This window comes from Macrobrachium nipponense, chromosome 6 (genome assembly GCF_015104395.2).
Source record: "Macrobrachium nipponense isolate FS-2020 chromosome 6, ASM1510439v2, whole genome shotgun sequence".
Taxonomy (NCBI): domain Eukaryota; kingdom Metazoa; phylum Arthropoda; class Malacostraca; order Decapoda; family Palaemonidae; genus Macrobrachium; species Macrobrachium nipponense.
In genome coordinates, this window is record NC_061108.1 from 66774358 (window position 1) to 66796517 (window position 22160).

The window sequence follows — 22160 nt, forward strand, 5'->3', positions numbered from 1 at the left end:
AAAATAGAATTTAAAACACATCAACAATGAATTTCCAAGCAGAACAAATAACTGCAACTGTGCTTATCATCGAAAATGAAAACGAAACACTCGTTTTGGACGGATCACGTAGCACGTGTTCATTACTGAAATTTCCCAAGTGCTTGGAAACCTAAATTTCATGAATCTAAAGAAATCATCACAAAACACATCAAATATGATTACCAGTTGAATACTTAACACAGTTTCAAAGCAATCGGAGATTTAAGATTTTGAATAAACGAACATTTTTATTTGTATTTGCAGAACAAAGATTCTTGTCAATTTCTATTTTTCTTCAGGGAGTGTAACAGGTTTTAGCATCGTACGTTCCAGTTTTATTTGATTAAGATAACTTTTTGGTGTTTTTATTTCCGTACCCTTTTTTCCCTTTACTATCTTCATATGCTTTCGGCTGGATGAAGTCCTAAGTACAGTGATACCGTTCTTATACTTATGCTCCAGTTTACTTTGAAGAGTTATACATTTCATCTAGAGGTTTTCCTTTCGCATTGACCATTTTCTTCTCTCTTTCTATGAATGGATTGGGTCAGGATTACCAAGGCAAAACAAAATTAAGCACGCCAAATCTATCTTTCTTTTATTCTTCATCATAACATTACTACATTATGGTACATTTCACACTGAACAGCAGTACCATTATTACTGTATTACCATTATCGGAAATTCCACACTGAATACAACATTAAAACCATTATTACAATAATAGGAATTTTCACAACTAACAACACTACTGCGGTTGCAATCATTAAGGAACATTTTCGCAGAGAACACCAGTACTAACATAATTATTAATTCATAATGATGATAACCTTTAAGGGAAATTCCACACTCAACAAATTAACATTACAGTGATGAATACCATTTTTGGGTATTTTTCACTGAATGGCATAACTAACAATAAATCAAATTCACAGTGACCTATTATATGTATATTATGTACAATGATTATTTGTAGACTATATACAACACACAAAAATACAGCGAATGCGATTGTTAAGACAATACATTATGCTGAAAGGGAAAGCAGTTTTTATTTTTTTGTAATAATTCTCCTTTGAAAGTGAATGGCCAATTTGGTGAACTTCGGTCAGTGCCTTGGAAAATCCTGAACTGGCCACGAACACTGCTGCGTCAAACTTCGCAAGTTCATAATTTCATGTGTATATGTGTGTCTCCCCTCTACTCTACATCATCAGTTTCAATAATATGTTACGCTGGGAAGGTCTGCAGCGTGTGCTGCTGCTTATCTCTCTCTACTCCACGCACAGTATCCCCTCACCCTTTCAAGTATGGTTTTAAAAGGAGCTCCTCAACTTACCAAAGGCTTCAGAGGTCTAGGTAGTCCTCTGGCAAGTAACACAAACTCCGCCTACAGTAGAACGTTTCAAGGATTCCCATCATAATAAATCCGCATAGTTTCGGCTTCAACGATCCCGTGAAGGTGATCATTCCTGTTGCACAAAATATGATCATTATTCGAACCTGTCTCCGAAAGTGATGGGCTATCGCCGATTCAAAGTATATCGGGTCAGCTCACGAGGGGATACTAAAACCTATCCCCATAGATATTAAATCCTAGATGCCGCATCGGCCGGCCGGACATACGTCATTAGGTCCGCCATCTTGGCGCGGTAATTCAAACAATGCAGCAGGCTGCAGTATGTGACGTTTTTTCGCCACTATTCGCTTAATATTGCACGGATTTTCTTGTCTGATGGCTCGTTACAAAGCTTACATAATTCCCTACAAGAATCTAATAAAATAAAGTTGTTCCTTATTGTTTGAAAGTTAACTTGCAATGACTTTGTTTTAGCAGGTAGGGGGAAGGGGGGCTAGTTGTACACAAATGTTAATATTTACCCATCACTATTGCTGTAAACAATAATTTGAAATGCTGTGATAAGACAGATTACTAAAGTAGGCCCACAGCTATGGATCTGTGCAACTTAAGTAAAATCTTTGTCTCTCGAAGTGCTCTGTTAAAAAATCTCCCAATATAATTTTTGGCACAGGCCTACTAGTTTAAGTCATAAAACTGTAGGGTTGAGCCTAAAATAAACTACAGTAGGCCCTAGAATAACTAGGATTTCTGTGTTATCTAGCCTTTGCATCTGCCTGCTCCTTTGAGCCTGGGGGGTGTGGGGGTTCTTCCAATTTTTTTGAACGGGATGCTCCTCAGTGAATTCTGACCTCTAGACCTGGCTTTGGAAAATTTAGGGGGGATCAAGAGACCTCGTCTAGTGGCAAAAGTGACCTATCTCTAGACCTAATTTTATATGGTGAAATAATTATATAGAACTTAAATTTTTCACAAAACTACCTTTAATTTGCTCAGACTAGGATATATCATTATGGCAAGCATTAACAGTTCAATATAGCTCATCTCTAGACCTGTGTTGTCAAGGACCCAAATTATTATACCTTATTTGGGATAAGGGCCTGGGCCATCTCTATACTTCTACCCTTCCAGAAGGGGACACATCTCTAGACCAAAATTGCCAAAATGAGCCAATCCTGACTAGCAACCCTGTATACCCGGTCATAGTACAACCCCCCCCCACCCCCGCCAACCGAGCCTTTTAGCCTAGGCACAATCATAAGGCCAGTCTAATTTTTTTTCAGCTAACTGTTCATTGGTTTGGTCACACATGTAAATTTAAAGCTATGGGTGGCCTTATGGGTCATTAAGCCTATACTTTGAAATAACAACTCTCAAAATATATTGCACAATGATTTATGTTCATGATATTTGTTCTTACATTGAATGTATATATAACATTTATTGTACATCTGTGCATTTATTTATAAATATTCCCAGCAGTTTAAACAAGTTTTTTTTTTCATTGCTGTTTCCAACAGTTTAATGATACTACATTGTAATGATAATCTATATACATTGATATGAAATTAGCAGGCTATATCAAAACATCAACAAAAACTCATTATGTGCCTTGCTTGGCCATGTAGTTCTTATTACAAGGAACAGATTAACACTTTAATATTACATAGCTATAATGCAGTGAAAGAAATCTAGAAACATCAAATTAGTGTCCAACACACGATTTACCCTATTGACCTAATGGCCCTTAAACAATATTGTTTGAACAATTTTTTTTTCGTAGGCTGTCTTATCACAGCATTTCAAATCATTGTTTACAGCAATAGTTATGGGTAAATATTAACATTTGTGTACAACTAGCCCCCTTCCCCCTACCTGCTAAAACAAAATCATTGCAAGTTAACTTTCAGACAATAAGGAACAACTTTATTTTATTAGATTCTTGTAGGGGTTATGTAAGCTTTGTAACGAGCCATCAGACAAGAAAATCCGTGCAATATTAAGCGAATAGTGGCAAAAAACGTCATATACTGCAGCCTGCTGCATTGTTTGAATTACCGCGCCAAGATGGCGGGCCTGATGACGTGCGCCAGCCTATTCAGCTAGCGGCTGATGCGGCATCTAGGCTTTTATATCTGTGCCTATCCCCGCCCCTTGTGAAACGTCATCAGCTACAAAATAACCATATCTTTATGAAACTATATTTACAATAACATTTTTATATAACTATTTTTACGATGGAGTTTTTTTTATATAAATTTTCATCTTGTTACATGTTGCCGTATACTACGTTAGAGTGCAAAGAATGCCCTTTCAAACCCACAAGCGCGCAATGAAAAAATTATCTACGCACACAAAAATGTGCAATTACTTCATCCGTCAACCTACATACATTCACGTTTCTTAGCGTATCTGACTAAGGGATGATGCTAGAAAAAATCTGAAAAGTGGACTAGAAAGCTGATCAAATTTACTATATAATGCATAACTAAAATTGATTGGTGGTCTCTGAAATTTTTGAGGAATTCTAGGTCAAAGACGGACCATAATTTTTTTTTAATTTCATGAAAATATTTACCACATTTTTCTTACATACATTTTCGTCTTATTACATTTTGCCAAATACCACGTAAAATTACAAAGAATGCCCTTTCAATTGGTATATGACACATTACAATTACAATTACTTTCAAACTCATAAGCGCGCACAGAAAAAATTATCTAAGCACGCAAAAATGATAAAAATTAAGCGTTCGTGGGAAAGCTGAAATCTAGCCCCTCCCCTTGTGTAAAACGTCATCAGTTACATCCAGCCAGACTGACGAATACCTTTTTGTACATACTTTGTGTTATATGTAACCTTACGTGTTCGGATGTATATTTATGTGATATGAAGTGCTAATGAGAAATTTGCTGGAAATGTGTTCTTTGTATCATTGTCTTCATCATCTATTCCTTTGATACCTTATATCGTATATGATGTAATTCTTATACTTTTGATATTGTTTTCTTTTTTTTGGTAAAGTCGTGCAAATGCAACTGCCATTTTTTACACTGCCTGTATCCACATTTTCTATGTATTTATTGCATAACAATTAGTATTCACAATAAGATTTGGAAAATATAATTAACCTATAATTCTAACTTTAGCATAAATAAAAAAATGTTGCTTTTCAAAGTGAGGTATGAACACAGTGACAGAACTAAATACATTTCTTAACAATTATTTGTAATCTTGATAATATTACTACCTGAGAGAGAGAGAGAGAGAGAGAGAGAGAGAGAGAGAGAGAGAGAGAGAGAGAGTTGTCATGATATAAAAAATGGACTTGAAGAGAATACAGCAAACCAGTATATAGGTAAGCATATAAATAAGTAAAGAATAAACAAATGAAGAAAGCTGGGCTAGCTCTGTGTTGAAACTGGTTTATTTTGTGTGAAATAAAACAAGGCTAGGTGGCTAAATGAGAGAATGGGTATTATAAAACATCAAGCATGTGACCTCTTTACAGATTTTATCAAGATTTTATCAAAACACCATGCTATATGGATTAAATGTATAAAAACTAAAGGTTCTTTAAGTAATTCAATGGATAAGCACGGGAAGTGTTACTCTTATGACGTCACAGTATTAGCTCCGCCCCCACTGCCGAGTTGAGCAGACCCTATATACTTTGACTCTGGGCTATCCCAGAATAATATGCGATCGAGCCCCTCTCCACCCCGCAATATAGCAACTGTATACATATATGGAAGGCTCCACACAAACCAAGAGCGTCGAGGTTAGTTCATTCTACTGACACTGTCATCTTGTATCTATAATAATAACAGTCAAAATGGCAGTTTTTCAGTTTCATTTACTTAGTGACATCATGAATAAAATGGTAATAACACAGCAATTAATAGCTAAGCGAACCAGCAAATCCAGTCCTTTTCAGGAATCGGAAGTCTATGGAATGGGGACAGCCATTTCAGGAACTGCTTTAAAACTTAAAAAATTGCTTTAAAACAATTATTTCAACCGAAAGCATGTTTCCTTAAATGACTAAGATCCGCAATTCGTGATGATCAGAAAGTACTCTGGTTTATCTCAGCATTGTTAGTTTTTCATCAAAATGGGAAATAGATTAATGAAATTCTTTTTGTCCCACATTAAATATTAATGTATAATATCATAAGATATGTGAAAAAATGTGCATGTGTGAACCATCTTACTACAAAAAAACAGTAATTTGGTCTGTCTGTCTGTTGTCTGTAAGCACTTTTCACCGGTGCGGAATCCCACGTAAGTGACTGACTAACTTACTAACAAGACCAAGCCATTTTCAAATCGTTGCTGAATATGGTAAGATACACGTGAAAATTACATCCGGGAAAACTACCGCTCGGTTGGTAGTTTACGGTAAACATGGAATTGTGAATTCTTACGTTCTGACAGGTAGGGCAGGTACAACAACGCAGGAAATAACAAGAAAAGGAAATAAAAAGTTCGAGCATTAGCTCAGCAAAGAAAAAAAACTGGTGATAGATAACTTTTAATAAAAATAGATATGTATACTGATAAAATATTACAGAAAAATATTTACATTAAAACACAGATTATTTGTAAAAAGTACAAGATAAGATTTTTGTTAAATTCTAGTCAATGTAAGTTAACTTGGGTAAAATTCTGAATGTAATTCTGTTAAAATTGTAAAATATTGTACATTTTCTCTAAGAAAACATTTTAAAAAAGTCACATCGTCTGGGCCCGTGGCACCCGGCCTTACCGCCTGGGTTCCAGGTCCCACTAGCTAGTTCATGAAAACATAAACAGTGTTAGCTACCACCGCTCGGTGACAATAACGATTCAGAATATTAACAATACCGAGCGGTGGTTAGGTATAAGGCCCAATTAAGGTAGAGAATCCACTCTCTATAGACCTTGAAAAGGGCAATGGTATTAATAACCAGTTTACCACCGTTTTCGCTAATGATGCTTATAGATGTAGACTTTCCAAATAGATACTTTGTACTCAGTGTATAATGGTTCAGAAAGTCTGAGGGAGAAAGCTCCTATGACACGGACCAGTCATAATAGTTTGAAGAATTTAATGTGTTATTAAAAAAAATATAAAGAAAAGAAGGCAGCGTTTTCAGAGTTGAATCTCAAATTCCGTTGAATTTGAATAGTACAAACGTCGGCAGCATCCGATGCCAGAAGAACTTAAGTATACCACAGTGACGTTTGTATGTGCACATTATGGAAGCTCTAAGCAAAAAGGCCTTGATTTAAGGAGGAAACAACGTTACCTTAGTTGTGGATGTAATGTTTCAATAATATCATCAACTTGCGAAATAGTTTCAGGATTGTCAACTGTTTCTGAATCTGCATCAGCTCACCCACGTCGAATCCCTTGAAGTCTCGGGCGGATACGGCATCAGGCCAGTGTTTCCTCCACGAAGAATTCAAGGTTTGCCTCAAAACCTCCTGCCAAGCTTGATCGATGAGTCGGATGCATATCACGATATCGAAATGCTCCTACCAAAATTCACGCAAGGTGAGGTTTGTGGTATGGTGATGTTGAAACATCTCTTGAAAAGATGTTTCATATACAGCTTCTTGAAGTTCGATATCACTTGCTGAAGGAGAGGGGTGGTGTTAGGCGGAAAATAAAGAACCTTGATAAAAAAATACTCCACTAGGATATCTTCCTCGAGGCCAGGAGGGTGAGCAGGGGCATTGTCCAACACCAGCAGACATTTGATAGGGATGCACTTCTCTTCCAAGAATTTCTTCACTGTTGGGCCAAAACAGAGATTTTCCCACTCGGTGAACAAAAGTCTCATTACCCTGGCTTTTGGATTAGCCCTCCACATCACTGGAAGCTTCTCCTTTAACGCTTTGTGGGCTTTGAAGGCTCGAGGAGTCTCGGAATGATAGACAAGTAGGGGCTTGACCTTACAATCCTCACTGGCGTTCGAACAAAGTGCAAGTGTAAGCCTGTCTTTCATAGGCTTATGCCCGGGTAGCTTCTTCTCTTCCTCTATGATGTACATCCGACGAGGCATTTTTTTGCAAAAAAAGCCAGTCTCATCACAGTTGAAGACTTGCTGAGAACTGTAGCCTTCCTTGATCGTCATCTTGTCGAGCGTCTTAATAAAGGCTTCGGCCGCTTTCGTGTCCAAGCTGGCCACCTCCCCATGCTGCACCACCCAATGTATGCCAGCTTGTTTCTGGAATTTTTCAAACCACCCACGAGAAGCCTTGAAGTCTGGGGTTGGCGTCGATATCCCTTCATCTCCATCGTCTTCGGCCTGGGCAATCAAATCGCCGAAAATAGCGCTGGCCTTGTGGCAGATTGCCGTCTTGGTTATTGTATTGCCAGCAATTTCTTTGTCTTTTATCCATACAAGAAGCAGCCTCTCCATCTCATCGTGCACGTGGCTCCTCTTGTTGAACAAAATAGTCATGCTCTTGGAAGGTGTAGCTGCTTTGATGGCTTCCTTCTGCTTAAGGATGGTGCCTATCGTCGACGGATTTCGGCCGTATTCCTTAGCGATCACACTCAACTGCATGCCAGCCTCATACTTCTTGATAATCTCCACCTTTGTCTCCATAGAAAGCATCCTCTTCTTTCTGTGAACTTTGGCAACTTTCTTGGGACCCATGACTATACGTACATAATTAAGTTATGTACTAAAGTTCTCACACAACACGATAAAGTACAAAGCGAAATCACTAACACGAATTTACGTTAACAAATGAAATCATATATGAACGAACAAATTCAGCGTGCTTACGATAACAATGCTGCTACAGAGTGGCCGAAGAATGCCTTTACGTAGAGCACGATGGGAGAAATGCTGACCAATAGGAGAGCAGGATCTTACGGCAGTGACTAGCATCAGGAACCAATGGGAGAGTGGGAGGATGGTGGCATGTCTACTCAGTTGGTAGCGTGTGAGTTTTAAAGTTGTTCTTGGCGGTCCGGGTGAATCTTGGAACTTTACAGTAACACCCTTTCGTAACCTGAATTATTTTCTTATGTAGAGGCAAAAAAATCTTCATGTTTACTTTCGTAACTTGAATTTTTCGTAAGTTGGGACTTTCGTATGTCGAGGTTCCACTGTATATATTTTGTGATTTGAACAAGATTACAGTGGCCTATTGCCATATACCACATTGCACTTTGGTTTGAGGCATGTGACCATGTACACAGTGTTCAAGTAAATAATACTATGAGAGGTGGTAGGTGATCACATACACTCTGGACTACAGTCGGTGCTCAGGATGTCATCTTTAAGAACACTCATTTTGTAGGTTACTGGTAAGGGTCATGAGACTCATGACATTCCATTCCCTCTTAAATCTTTTGCAAATATTAGAATTCTTTTTAACTTGTAGCAAATGGGGAATTTGTTGCATTATCTTTACTGAAATGTGTCATAAAAATGTGCACTTTACCCTTCACACTACCGTGGTTAAGTTTTCATTATTGCTACAGTAAGTACTGCCCTAATGGGTTTCAGTTTTGGCTACATAATGCATTTTGAGACTAACAGTGTCCCACTGTGACTGCTTTTGTTTCCCCTTGTCTCAAAATACCTTTTCAGTACCTGTGAGCACTGAGCACCTTTTTAAACAATTCCCAAATCTGCAATGATGGAGTTTTGTTGTTTTCATTTCATGCTCATTTTCTCAAATCTTTTCTGCATTTCCACAAATAGATAGTGTTTAAATCCTTCTCTGACATGCAGATAATTTTTTATTCTTGTCCTTGTTTGCAGCTCTAATGAGTCCATTTACTTATTCTGTCGTTGATAATCTCCCCCTCCTACTTTACCGCCCTAAAGAAGCAGCTTGATCATCTGTCTTTTTGAGAGAGACTGGTCTTCCTACCAATTAAGTGAAGCTGCCCATAATTCCATATAACAACACATTTAAAAGGAATATTATTGGATATTGGGTTTGATAAAGACGTTGCTTTTCTGATTGGGCTGTGTATTTAAAAAAACAAATGTGAACATAGGTATTGTCTGTAAATAATATCTATTTGGGCAAAGTAAAAAATAATGAGTAACCCAGTTGGCAAAGGGGAAAGGAAATGACTACAGTTTCAGGTGATAAGTAGGGAATGGCTCTAGTTCCGCGAAAACCTTCTGAACACTCAGGATAAGGACACTATTTTCTAGTTTTAAATTCCCAGTGCAATTTCTTCGCTGTTCCCTAAAATTACTCAATCAAAAAGAGGGTTATCTAAGGCTTCTTAGTCCTGTACAAACAAATCATGTGTCTATAGTTTGAGATGGCAACTATCCCTCAGAATGGAAAACTGTCTTCTTAAAAGGTGCATGCTACACACTGGATTAAAATATGCCTATTGTAATCCAAATGCATTGATCATATGGATGTAACCATGGTTCAGGTTGGATACTGTAGGGATGTTTAGTGTACAACCTATGGGCTTCTTTTGGCAACTATGATGTTACTGCCTCATCACTATCTCTGTCTGCACTTTGCCTTCACCAGACAGCATGTCTTGTAGGATAAAGGTATTCAACTCAACATGGCACAGTGAATTCCTCAAGACCTACACATCTCCAGCAATGGCAGGGGCATATTCCTAGCAGGAATATGCCCATGACCCCAAAGGCTTGAAACCTCTGTAGCCACCTGCTGAACCCCATCCATGCTACAGGCTCAGGTAGTCCTATCAGCACAGCAACAGGCAATTCGGGTGCTTCAGGCTGACTTTACTTGTGTCTCCTTGAATACAGAAGCAGCCTTGCTTTCAAGGATTCCACATACGTCAGCCTCAGAGAAATGCGAGATTGAGATGCCTTTGGTGGAATTCCGGTCTCGAAGGCGCTCAATTTCCCTCTGGTTGCAACTTTGCAGGTGGCCACCTACAGAAGCTGTTCATCATGTTTGAATACACTGCATCCCTGCCTTTCAACATGCCCTTAACTCCAGGTTTACTGATCCCCAGTAATGTAATCTCACACCCGAGGAAGTTCTCCACACTGTGGAAAAAATAGTGCTTCGATTATCAAATCAGGCAGTCCACTGGTCTTGATTTTGTTTAGCGTTGTGCAAGGGCCAGCTCAGTAGCGAATGATTATTTTATTAAGTGCACACAGAATGCTGCTGATTGTGATTTCAAATACCTTAACTGGGAGTCTGATGTGTCAGGATACATGATATTAGGTAAACTTATGGCAGGCCTTAGTAACTAGGAATTAAAAAGACAAGTGTTACAGTCAAGTAATATCTTTAAAAGTATCATACTTTATGGGCCATGTGGTGTACAAGTGAAGTGGCCAGCAAGGATGCAGGGACCCAGTATGCCAGGGGTAATGTGACCCTTACACACCATAACCGAAGTAATTGTGGAGGGCCTCTTGCCCAGCCAAATCCTTTGCATGCCAAGGTTGTCAGAAGGTAGGCCATCTGAAGAAATACTGTAGAAGCAGTAAGAAGAATACAGGGGGGTCTGCAACCTTTGTGGATGCTTCAGGAGCCATTGTTGTGGCTGAAGTCTGCCGTACCCCTCAACCCACGATCAAGGTGGAGGTCGAACATGATTATAGGAGGAATGGTAAGTTTAAACTTCACCCCCTGTGGTGGATGCACAGGTGCCAAAGAGAGTATAGCAGAACCCTCTCTGCTTTTATTGATTAATGTGTGACCTGCACTGCTGTGACACTGGGCTGGTCTGAGGGATGTTACCGACATATCCGTGAAGTGCAGGGGATCAGCCACCTGCTGAACCAAATATGAATGGCACTCCATTTTGCAGGATGCTTATTTCATGAAGACAGCTAAACACTTTTACCTTTCACTGACAGTCTGGAAGGAACTGGACCTTGTGCCAGAGAAATTCCGTCATCATATGCCCTTGGCCTCATTGGATGTAAATAGGCCTAGGGCTTTCAATGACACAACTCCAGTTTCTATGACCCCATGCCTCCAAAACTGATGGCAGCACCTCTTCCACCATTAGAGGGGAATGTTCAAGACTTGAGTAATGGTTATTGGAGCATTTTTCACCCTCAATATTCAGCACCTTAAGGGAACCTCTACTTCTGATGACAGGTAAGCCTCTTCACATTCATCTTAACCTCAGAGCAGTACCGTATGCCAGACACACTCATGCATCAATCCCTACGCAACTCGACGAAGATGTAAAAAGAGGGGTCCTGTAACCTGTTCCACCTGGAGAGGCAACAGAATGGTGTGCTCATATGGTGGTGGTAGTGCCAAAATTCCAGTCAGCCCTGATGCACCATCGATTTCCAGCGACTTAACACATGCTGCATGAGAGAGACATACCATACACCTGTGCCCTTCGACATTGTAATGGGTGTCCCTTTGAATTCTTTCAAGACTGTCACTGACATTTATTAGGGATTTCATCAAGTAAAACTGGACAAGCAATAGTGCACGCTCACTACCTTCTTCATACTTTGGGGATGGTACCTGTACTGCATGACACCCATGGGCCACTGCTCTGCCTCAGATGCCTACACCACACAATGATTTAATGCTGCCATTCAAGAGGTACGCCGGAAAGACAAGTGTGTCAATGACACTCTTCTCTATGATGCAAGTGTAGATGTGGCCTTTTGGCACACCTACAACTTCCTGGTGACGTGTGATGAAAAGATATCACACCTAAGCCTGAAAAATATTAATTTTGCATAAGAGAAGTTGATTTCATGGGCTTTCATCTAGGAAAGGACATCTATAAACCTGTGGAAGATAGCTCAATGGCCATCAAAAACTTCTCCATGCCAGTAAAACCATCTATCACCGATATCAGGTCATGGAAAGGTTTCATGAACCAGTTGGCACTATTTCTTGCCTCAGCGCCCATCATGCCCCTTTTAGAGAACTCCTGAAGAAACCTGCAAGGAAACACATCTATTGGGATGATCAGCTACATACAAGATTTGAACAAGCACAGGATGTCATATGGCAGCTGCCATAAGGAGACCTTGAATACTATGATAAAGCCACCCTAAAGTAGCAATTACAGACTAGAGCAAGGAAGGGATAGGTTTCATCATTCTCCAGCAATATTGCTTGCACACCTAAGTTGAATACCCCTTCTTTTGCAAGGGGGGTGGAGGATTGCTTTATGTGGTCTTGCACCTGCCAAGGCGGGATATGCAGCTGTGGAAGGGGAGGCTCTAGCAGTAGTTTGCTGTTCTAAGAAGGCTAGACTTTTCCTATTAGGATGCCTGAACCTCCCTATAGCCACAGACCACTGACCACTTGTCAAGTTTCTAGGTAATAATACCCTGGCATATGGTTGTTTAGACCGAAGTCATAAGAAGTCATAAGAAACATGTCTGCACCCATTCTACAGTTCAGGGACCACGTGGCTGTTGCCGACAATTTAATTACATACAATTATGATTAAGAATGTGTCCCTTTACTTATCCCAGAAAGTATCCAACAGCAAGTGGTAAGTAACTTAAATGCTGGTCATCAAGGTCTCGACTCCTTGTTGTAAAAGGCCTGCCACTCTGTTTACTGGCAAGGTATGGAAGGTGACTTATAACATCTCTGATCGACCTGTACTTCATGTGACATATATGCACTGTCATTTCCCACTGAAGTGATGAGCCACATGCTACCTCCTGATTACCCCTTACAGTGCATAGTAATTGTCTTGTTTCTGATGGCGGGCCATATGTATACATGGCTTATGAAGACAAGATGACTGGATGGCTAGAAATAGCCCATTTCCCAAGCAGCTCAACTTCTCCCAACCAGATGGTGCAACTAAGAAAATACTTCACAGACAGAGGTACTAACTTAATGACAAAATGCTCACATTCTTCAGGATGGGGGGCCACTTCAATCCTCCTTTCTTCTGCTCACTACCCACACTCAAATGGTAGGGCAGAGGCAGCTGTCAAGACTGCAGAGAGAATAATTAGCACTAACACTAGAGGAGGAATATCCCTTGCAATCCTCCAGCACCTTAACACGCCCGGGTGGATAAGTCTCCAGTGCAACTTGCTACAGGCAGACAATTATGGGATGGTGTGCCTATAGCCAGACACCATTATAAAGTCACCAGGAACTGGCACTTGGCGATCATATAACGGGAACTGGAAATGGCAAAAACCCAACACAAACTATGCTTTGTGGACACCCCCAAGATGGCTGATGCCCCTCCAGACAGGTGTACGTGGTCAAATCCAAAATCAGGCCTCCAACAGGTGGTACAGAACAGATGTTGTGACAGAAACTCTCCCCAATTTGCCATTGCCCTGTAAGAAATAAATCCAAAGCTGCATGGTTGAAAGATTTTGTAGATTGAACACATGAATTAATTGATAATTTGTCTGTCAAAGGCATTTTCCTAAGTTTGAACAAATATTCCAGAGTTAATGTCATTTTCTTTGTCTCAGTATGTGCTTGTACTGGCTAATGCTCCCAATCATTCACTAAGATTATTTTGTTTTGTTTTGTGCATCTCTCTCATCTTAAGATGTCTTTTTAATAATTACTCTTATTGTTTATTTAGTAGTGAATTTTGTGCAAAAAATGAGTTTAAAAGAATATTGCCATTAACAAATTCTTGCAAGGGAGGTGTAGGGCTTTTAATTGTTCGAACAGTGGGCTGTCTCTCGGAGGCTATGATGTTACCACCTTGACACTGCCTTTGTCTGTACTTTGCCCTCATCCAGAGCATGTCTTATTCTTTGTATGGGTTTGTAGAATAAAGGTATTTGATGGGCTTGTAGAATAAAGGTATTCAACCAGTATTCCTGGCTCAAGATTCTACCGTTCAGGCTGAACATAGCTCCAGCCACCTTTACAAAGTACACAAAAGTGATTGTGGTGAATGTGAGAAAAAAGGATAGTTTATCATTTGGTAATTTGCAATTGTGGCAGAAGACAGGTTGGGGTGTGTGATGGTGAACAATTTTATCAAAATGTTCACAAAAACTGCTGGGGTTCTTTCTGAATATAAAAAAACTAAGGCCAATCCTAGTTTGCAAGTTGACACAGCCTGGCATACTTTGGGATACACAGAAATCTGCTCTCCCACTTCCTAAAACAAGTCATGTTCTTGTCACCAAGAAATCTACCTATAAAGCAAAGGGCAAAAGGGCATTCTCTTAAACATTACTTAATTTCCATTGTAACTGGGTAACAAATATTCAGTGACAAGAAAATTAGCTGGAATGTTGGCAACAAACTTATGGACTGAAATAGCTCTGCTTTAATTCTTCATGGGGCAAAGAGTCTTCTAGAATGACCATGAAATGGCTCCTCCACCATTCCTGAACAACTTGGCAAATGCAAGCCAGTTTCTCTCGCTAATTCATCATGAGTTTGGCTCTATTTTAACAAACAGAACACATGACCAGGGTGAACAGCCTCCACCTCAGATCTACAGCTGAAGGTTGACTTACCTCTCTTTACTGATAAACTGACCATAAACTATATCTAAACTTTGGTAGATAGTAAATTGCTTGAGAACATCCTCCACAGTTTCTATTTCTCACCTTTGAACCATGTGGTGCTGGTGAGTCAGCAGTACTCTAAATCCTTCACTATAATTTTTTCAAAACTATTTAAGGAACTTTAAACTTCCCAAGAGCCACACGAGTTTCATTTCATCCTTTGCTTCAAGTTTTGATTATACAGTTGCTTTCTCTTGACTTGGCTGTCAAATGTTGGATTTAGAATCCTACAAATGTTGTTTTATAAGAAAAAAATGAAATTTTTATGATAAAACTAGGTTTTACATAATGTACTTAACAAGCAGTTACATAGCTGAAAGCTACCTACCTGGGCACTCCAAAATTCAGATTTTGCAATGGCGCTGCCATCACTATTGTAGGTGAAGAGGTCCTGCCCACTTTTGGGATAATTAGGTACAAATTAGCAGAACCTCCCAAGTATATTATGTAAAACATAGTTTTATTATAAAAATTAAATTTTTAAATAAGTAACTTACCAAGCACTTAACATAGCTGGTTCCACATTACAAGGAGGTGGGAACCATGGACTAACTACTCCAAATCATTATAGAAAAGATAATGGCTTTGAAATAGACATTTGCTAACATTGCAAGAATGCTTATTGTACCTTACCTTTAAGAGAGCAGCTGCAGGTTAGTACTCTCTTAAATTGTAGAAGACTTGGCAGTATTGGCCATGAATAGTTTCTACTTAGTGGGGACTTTGTGTCCATGGCAGTACACCAATAAATGAAAAAGAAGACATTGCCCTTGCCCTGGGTGCAATACCAGAAAAAGCAACAATACTGACACCAACACTAGATTAAAAAACCACAACCTAACCACTAAAATAAGAACTGGATGGTACTCCGGGTATGTTGTACCCCCAGGCTTCTCAAAAAGCTCAACACCTTAATACAAGGTGAGGAGATAGGATAAGGGACAGACAGTCCTCAATGCCTCCTGTCCTTGAGATATTGCGGGGCAAAGATTGACTTTGACCTTCATAAAGTGGACTGCAGAATTGAGGCCAAAGACATACTGTGGCAAAAGGCTAAAGAGGTGGCTACTGCCTGAACCTCATGCACTTTGACTCATAAGAGGAAGAGTCTTCTTGAACTTGTGAATGCATTTCGGAGATAAGGCTTCTCAGAAAGAAGGAAAGGGCATTTTTGGAGAGGGGACTTGATGGATTCTTGACTGAGCACCAAAAATTGTTTGATGGTCACCTAATCTTTACAGTTCTATTGATGTAATAACAAAATGGAACACACTGCGTCTCCTTGATTGAACCCTATTCTCTTGTCCATCGCTTGAATCTCTCTGAAACGTTTAGCTGTTGCCAGCACTACTAAGAAAGAGTCTTTTGAGTGAGTTTCCACTGTGAGGTCAAGTGCAAAGGTTCAAAAGTGGAGGTAGAGAGCCATTTCAGGAAACTACATCTAAGTTTCATGCCAATACATCAGATCTTGCAACTTTCAAAGAATCAAAGGTCGAACAAGGTAAGTGGGGAAGTCTAGCCCCCTTTGCCTGCAGACTGAGCTTAGCATGGACCTATATCCATTAATGGTGGTTGATGATAGCTTCCTTGTATTCCTCAGGTAATTAAGAAAGTCTGCCAGCTGCATTACAGTTGTCTCAGAAGAAATGTGATTATCTTTGCACCATCCTCTGAAAATGGACCATTTTGATTGATAGAGTTTGCTAGAAGAGATTCTACAGCTTCTAGCAATAGCGTCTGCAGCTTTGCTTGAAAATCCCTTCGCTTTAAGGAGGCTCCTGACAGTCTGAGTCCTGTCATGGCCAAAGCACTCCTTGAAGAACCACTCTTTCCTGTGCTAAAAAGGAGCTATCATAGTCATGGAGACGTTCAGGTGTGACAAGAACTTGTTTATCACCTCTCTGATCATGATGAATGGTGGAATGGCATGAACGTCTGGACCTGTCCATTCCATTAACATTGCGTCCATCTTCCAGGCTAAGGGATCTGGAATGGGAGAGCAAAAGAGGGGAAGGTGATTGTTCTGTAATGTAGCAAAGAGATCTATTGAAGGTTTTCCCCATAGCCTTCATAGATCCAGGCATACTTTTGCATCCAAAGTACACTTTGTTGGTAGCACTTGATGTGAGCGACTCAATTCATCCACAAGGACGTTCATTCTCCCCAGGATGAAACAAGGAATAAGCTTTATCTGGTTCCAATCCACCCAAAGAAGGAGATTACTGGCCTTTTTGTAAAGGGAGAAGGAGTGGGTTTCTCCTTCGTCCTGCACACACGACAGTGCTGTTGTGTTGTCCGAGTAAATTGCTACTACCTTTCCTGTGACCAGAAATATGATGTCCATTTCCCTGACATGAACTCCTAACAGACCTCCCCAGCCTAGATCCGATGCGTCAGGGTAAAATTCTAGGGTGGGGCTCAGAGAAGAGATGGAAATCCTTACTTGAAGTTTTTCCTCTGACGACCACCAGCTGAGCTCTTCTTTTATTTACGTTTATATCGGAAAAAGTGCTGAGCCTGGCTGGGTCTTCCGACACCAGTTTGGCTTGAGATAATACAGGAGAGGCCTCATGTGAAGTCTGCCCATATTCACAAATTGCTCTACTGAGGCCAACATCCCCAGCAAGCTCATCCACTTTAGAGCTGAATAATTCTCTCTAGTTAGGAAGTGAGAGGCTGTATGAAGACACAACAGGACTATTTTCTGCAACAGAGAAACCTGAAAAGCTTGACTGTTTAAATTCATTCTCAAATAAAGAATCTGTTGCGAAGGAGTCAGAGTTTTGGGTGTTTCTTAAAATGACCAATCGTCGAGTTAGGTGGAGCGTTTTCTTTAGGTCCTTCATGCACTGTTGATCAGACGTGGATTGGAGAAGCCAGTCTTCTAAGTATAATGAATTGTTGATTCCCAGAAGATGCAGCCACTTACCCAGAGGAGACAGTACCTGTGTGAAGAGTTGAAGGGCTATGGACAGGCTGAAGCTAGCACCCAAAACTGGAAAATCTTGTCTTGAAACACAAGCCTCAGGAACTTCCTTGAATTTGGGTGGGTGGACTGGTATGCAAAAATATGCATCTTGTATATCCAGAGATACCATCCAGTCCCCCTGGTGCAGAGACGACATCGTTGAGTGGTTCGTTTCCAGACAAAAGGTGGTCTTTGTAACAAAGGCATTCAAAGCACTGACGTCCAGGACGAGCCTCCAGCCCCCTGATGACTTGGGATCTTGACTTCAAGGGAGGATGTAGTGCCTCTCAGTTTCACATGACAACTTTTTATAAATTTGCTCATAAACATACCAAAAGGTTGCTGTTGGTTTTAGTTCTTATCTTTTATGATAGTATGTCAGTTATAAATGTAAAGAGAAGTGCAAAGAAATAAATATTAGAAAAAAACATGTATAAACCTATAAAAGTTGTTGCATCTTCGTTCTTAGTAATTTACGAAAATCTTTTACAAAAAATATGCTCAAAATTTGTTACTAATTTTATTTCTTATCTGTTTTGATATTGTGGGAGCTGTAATTATAATTTTACAAAATAAAATAAATTTATTTATTAGAAAAGTCATGTATATCTTTGTAAAATTTACGATTGTCTTGTACAAGATGCCCCACAAGGGGTTGCAGTCATTTTCAACTTGTGGAAGGTAGGAAAATTTTTAGGATTTTTTTCTTACACCATGTGCATTTGCATATCTTCCTCTTTCCATTGATGTGATTTTTCTTAAATTAGCCAACCTCAAAGTTTTGCTGGCCTCCGGGGCTGCATATTGATTTATTACCCCATCTCCTATGGGTTGAGAGTTCCCATTGCAAATAAGGAAGCAAACTCATCGGGACCATGACTGACCACTTTATCTGCACAAGATAATTTAGGAAGCTGAGAATTTTAAGTACCTTTAACAGGCTCCTAACCAGTGTGTTCACTGCTGGCGACGAAAACATAACTTTTGCCGCTGCAAAAGCCGAATGATGAGAGGCGTCTACCAAGCCAGAGAAGTTCCCCTGGGAGGAGACAGAAACTCCCATGGAAGGAGCTTCCCTGGTTGATAAAAATGATGTCTTTTCTTAATCATCTTGGAAGGGGGAAATGCAAAAGATGCCTTCCCTATCTCTCTCTTGGAAGCTAACCACTCACACTCATCAACTTCTCGGAGCACTTTCTAAGTTTCTAGGCTGAATAGGAGAGAGCCACCTTGGGCAAACCTTCACTGTCACTAGGCTTCTTCCTCATGAGAAAAGTGGAGGCTGAAGAAGTCAGAAGAGCAAGCTCGAAAAACTGAAAAGTTAGCCAATAAGTAGCGAAGAAGCGAAGAGTAGGCAGAAGAAGAAGCAGAGTCTTGTTCTGTCTCGTCTTCCTCGGATGAAACTGGAGATTACGCTTCTTCATTCTTAGTTGAAGTCTTTATCTGAAGAGCCGACCATCAGTTCTTGCAACTGACAATAAAGACGGGCAAAATCTGGATCCTCTAAAGTTGATGTAGACTAAAGCATAGGAGTTGACACTGGACGCTCCAACGTTGATACCGAATGCTCTGCTTCTGATGCTGAATGTCCCATAGCAAACTTAAAGTGCACTAGTACTGCTGCTGTGCATTGAGGAGGAGAATGGCGCTCCTTGAGCTGGTGGGTAATACAAGGTGCTTGAAAGATCTGTCCAACTCTGGACTGTCCCATGGTGAATGACATTCACTGACTGCTGGCACACCAGTAGAAGGTGCCATATAACTACAAGAGGGTTGAGGGATAAATACAACCTTTCAATGCTTCTTGACTGGAGGAGGAGAGATGTTAGCTGTCAAATACCTCTTAAGAGGTCATGAAGCCATGTCACTATGTTGATGGCACCTTCCATCTGGAGATGACACATAGGTGTCTGAGGAGACTCTCGTACCACTGTCCGAGACGCCTTTAAAATGACACTCTGCTGATGCCTGGGAGTGAACAACAGGCTCGACAGAGGGGGTAACTGCCCGTAGGCAAACACCACCAGCCTCCCTTGAACCTCCAGTATGTCTTCTCCCCAGTGCGGGAGAGCAGGACAGAGATGATCTTTGTCTAGGAGAACTGGTGGGATGACTGCACTAACACTTTTCAATGCACTGTCACTCAAAATTTTGTCCACGAAAGCTCTGAACGAAGCACCTAATTTCATTACAGTATTAGCTAAACAATAAACTTTTCTGTTGAACTTAGATTTCTGACTGGAAATGGCATTAGGATCAAAGGCATGTGGGCCTGGTAAAGGAGTCCGTGGTAAAGATGAAGGAGAACTAAAAATGGGTTATACATGAGGAGCAGGAGTGGAAGGAAAAGCACTATCTTCTGCCTCTTCATGTAAAAGAATAGCTTCAAGATTAGCTCTACACTCAGCTATAAGAGCCGCCTTCTTTTTCCTATCTTTGTCTAATTTGTCTGAATGAGATCTATAAACTTTCCACTGGTTATCATACCACCCTTTACATTTAAGCATGTTAAATCTTGCCCTTTCACTTGGTATGAGTATCATAAATCTGGTCCTACATCCTTTGGTGCAGTACCGAATTCCAGAAGGGCTGGATTCTGACATAAGGATGGCAAGCAAAAAGGCTAATCTCAGGTAATAAACTAACAGCAAAAGCTAATAGCAAAAAACAATGTTCAAGATGAATTACTTCACCAAATTCCTGGAAAATATCCAGAAGATGAAGCAAGTACTGCATCCAACTACTGATGTTAACCAGGAGCTGTCAGAAAATGAATTAGGATGTTCTGCAAATTTGTACCCATCCCAAAAGTAGCTGGGTCCTGTTCACCTACACTAGTGATAGCAATGCCACTGCAAAATTTGACTTTTGGACTACCAAGGTAGGAGGCTTCCAGCTATGAAACTGCTTAGTTAGTTATGTAATATACATTTTTTATAAAAACCTATTAATCATATATATTCCAAGTGTTCCCAGGTTTGCCAGTCTGTTGTATTCTAACAGTCTACTGCAGAGGTGACATCTGAGTATATATCAACCTTTCAACTCACTTTTTGTGTAACCCATAAGTGGAGCAATGAGAATAAGGATGGTTGCATGCCATTCAATATGTAATTAACAAGCCTTGCATGAAAATATTTGCATTAAAAAACAGTTTGTTTCATCACAGTCACATTAATCATGTAGGACCTTTTAAGACTGTATTGTGGTGTTACCTCAGAAGATGCTAACTGTGGCTAGGTGCTTATATACCTTTAAAAATCCTTCAGGGAGGTAGGGAGGGATGTTGATCCAGAAATTGGTTAGGAGAAGTTGAATGGGGTGTATAAGGAGTGAAACAGGATATACTTGAGCCATAAGCACATGTGCTTCAGTATGGGCAGACATAACTACAACTGGGCCAGTCACAGCACGACAAGGCTCTGTTGGTGGAGCAGAAACATCAGACACCTTTGACAGAATGGAAAAACTTGAGGATTGTGGAATATCCTCAATAATTACACTGATAATCTGCCAAAGGTGTGACTACACTGACAGGAGGACCTTTTTGAAGCAACGCATGGAGTCATCTAATGATTCTAACATTTCCTTGGGAAGGGTCACAGAAGTCAAGTGTGTATTTAGCGAACCCAGTAAAGGTGATTAGCTGGCCCAGTCAATGATTAAGGCAAGTGAAGAGTTGAAGTAACCATGGTAAGAGTCACTTGAATGAGTACTGTGGTCTGTGGGTAAAATAGGAGTACATGGAGTCGGCTAGTAGTGGTCTAATATATAAGCAAAATAATTAAGGAGGGTTGGTTGGTAGTTGGTTGTTGTGTATGTAAGTGAGCTTGATGTGCAGGGTGGATGACTAGCAGAATCAGCTGGGAAAGGCAAGTTGACAACAGAACAGACAGCAAGCTGGCAGGAAGGTGGGCCTTGCAGAATCTTCATTAAGACAACTAATGTTTCTTCAACACAACCACTAACTATGAAAATTCTATCACAAACCTTGAATGATGATTCAAAGAGTGAAGAAGCAGTGTTTTGCCAATGGCTGTAGCAAAATAATTTATATACCAACATATCATGGGAGGTCTATTAGGTAAGAGATGGGAACCTATTAGCAACAGTTTCTACACCGCAACACAGTTATCCATGATGAGTGAAGGCATGAAAGTGCACTTTTCCCATCGGGCATAACCTGGCTTTTAACCTGAGGTGTAGCCATTGTTATATACTAGAAAGTGTTATATTAAAAATATCATTAACACACAAGACTGCAAAACATAAAATACTGTGCCAAAAGAGAGAGAGAGAGAGAGAGAGAGAGAGAGAGAGAGAGAGAGAGAGAGAGAGAGA

The 22160-nt window shown here is 40.1% G+C and overlaps 1 protein-coding gene across 1 annotated transcript; it reads right to left on the bottom strand.

The window, feature by feature from the left end:
- Positions 1-606: 606 nt before the first annotated feature.
- Positions 607-22155, bottom strand: LOC135216108 (tigger transposable element-derived protein 1-like). Its single transcript, XM_064251147.1, has 2 exons — positions 10578-22155; positions 607-10536 (listed from the first exon to the last, which is right to left on the bottom strand). The coding sequence occupies exon 2, from the start codon at positions 8030-8032 to the stop codon at positions 6884-6886; it is 1149 nt and encodes a 382-aa protein (XP_064107217.1). The 5' UTR covers positions 8033-10536; positions 10578-22155; the 3' UTR covers positions 607-6883.
- Positions 22156-22160: the final 5 nt, after the last annotated feature.

Excerpts from the sequence above, each read along its gene's own strand:
- LOC135216108 (XM_064251147.1), bottom strand. The coding sequence starts at position 8,032 with ATGGGTCCCAAGAAAGTTGCCAAAGTTCACAGAAAGAAGAGGATGCTT.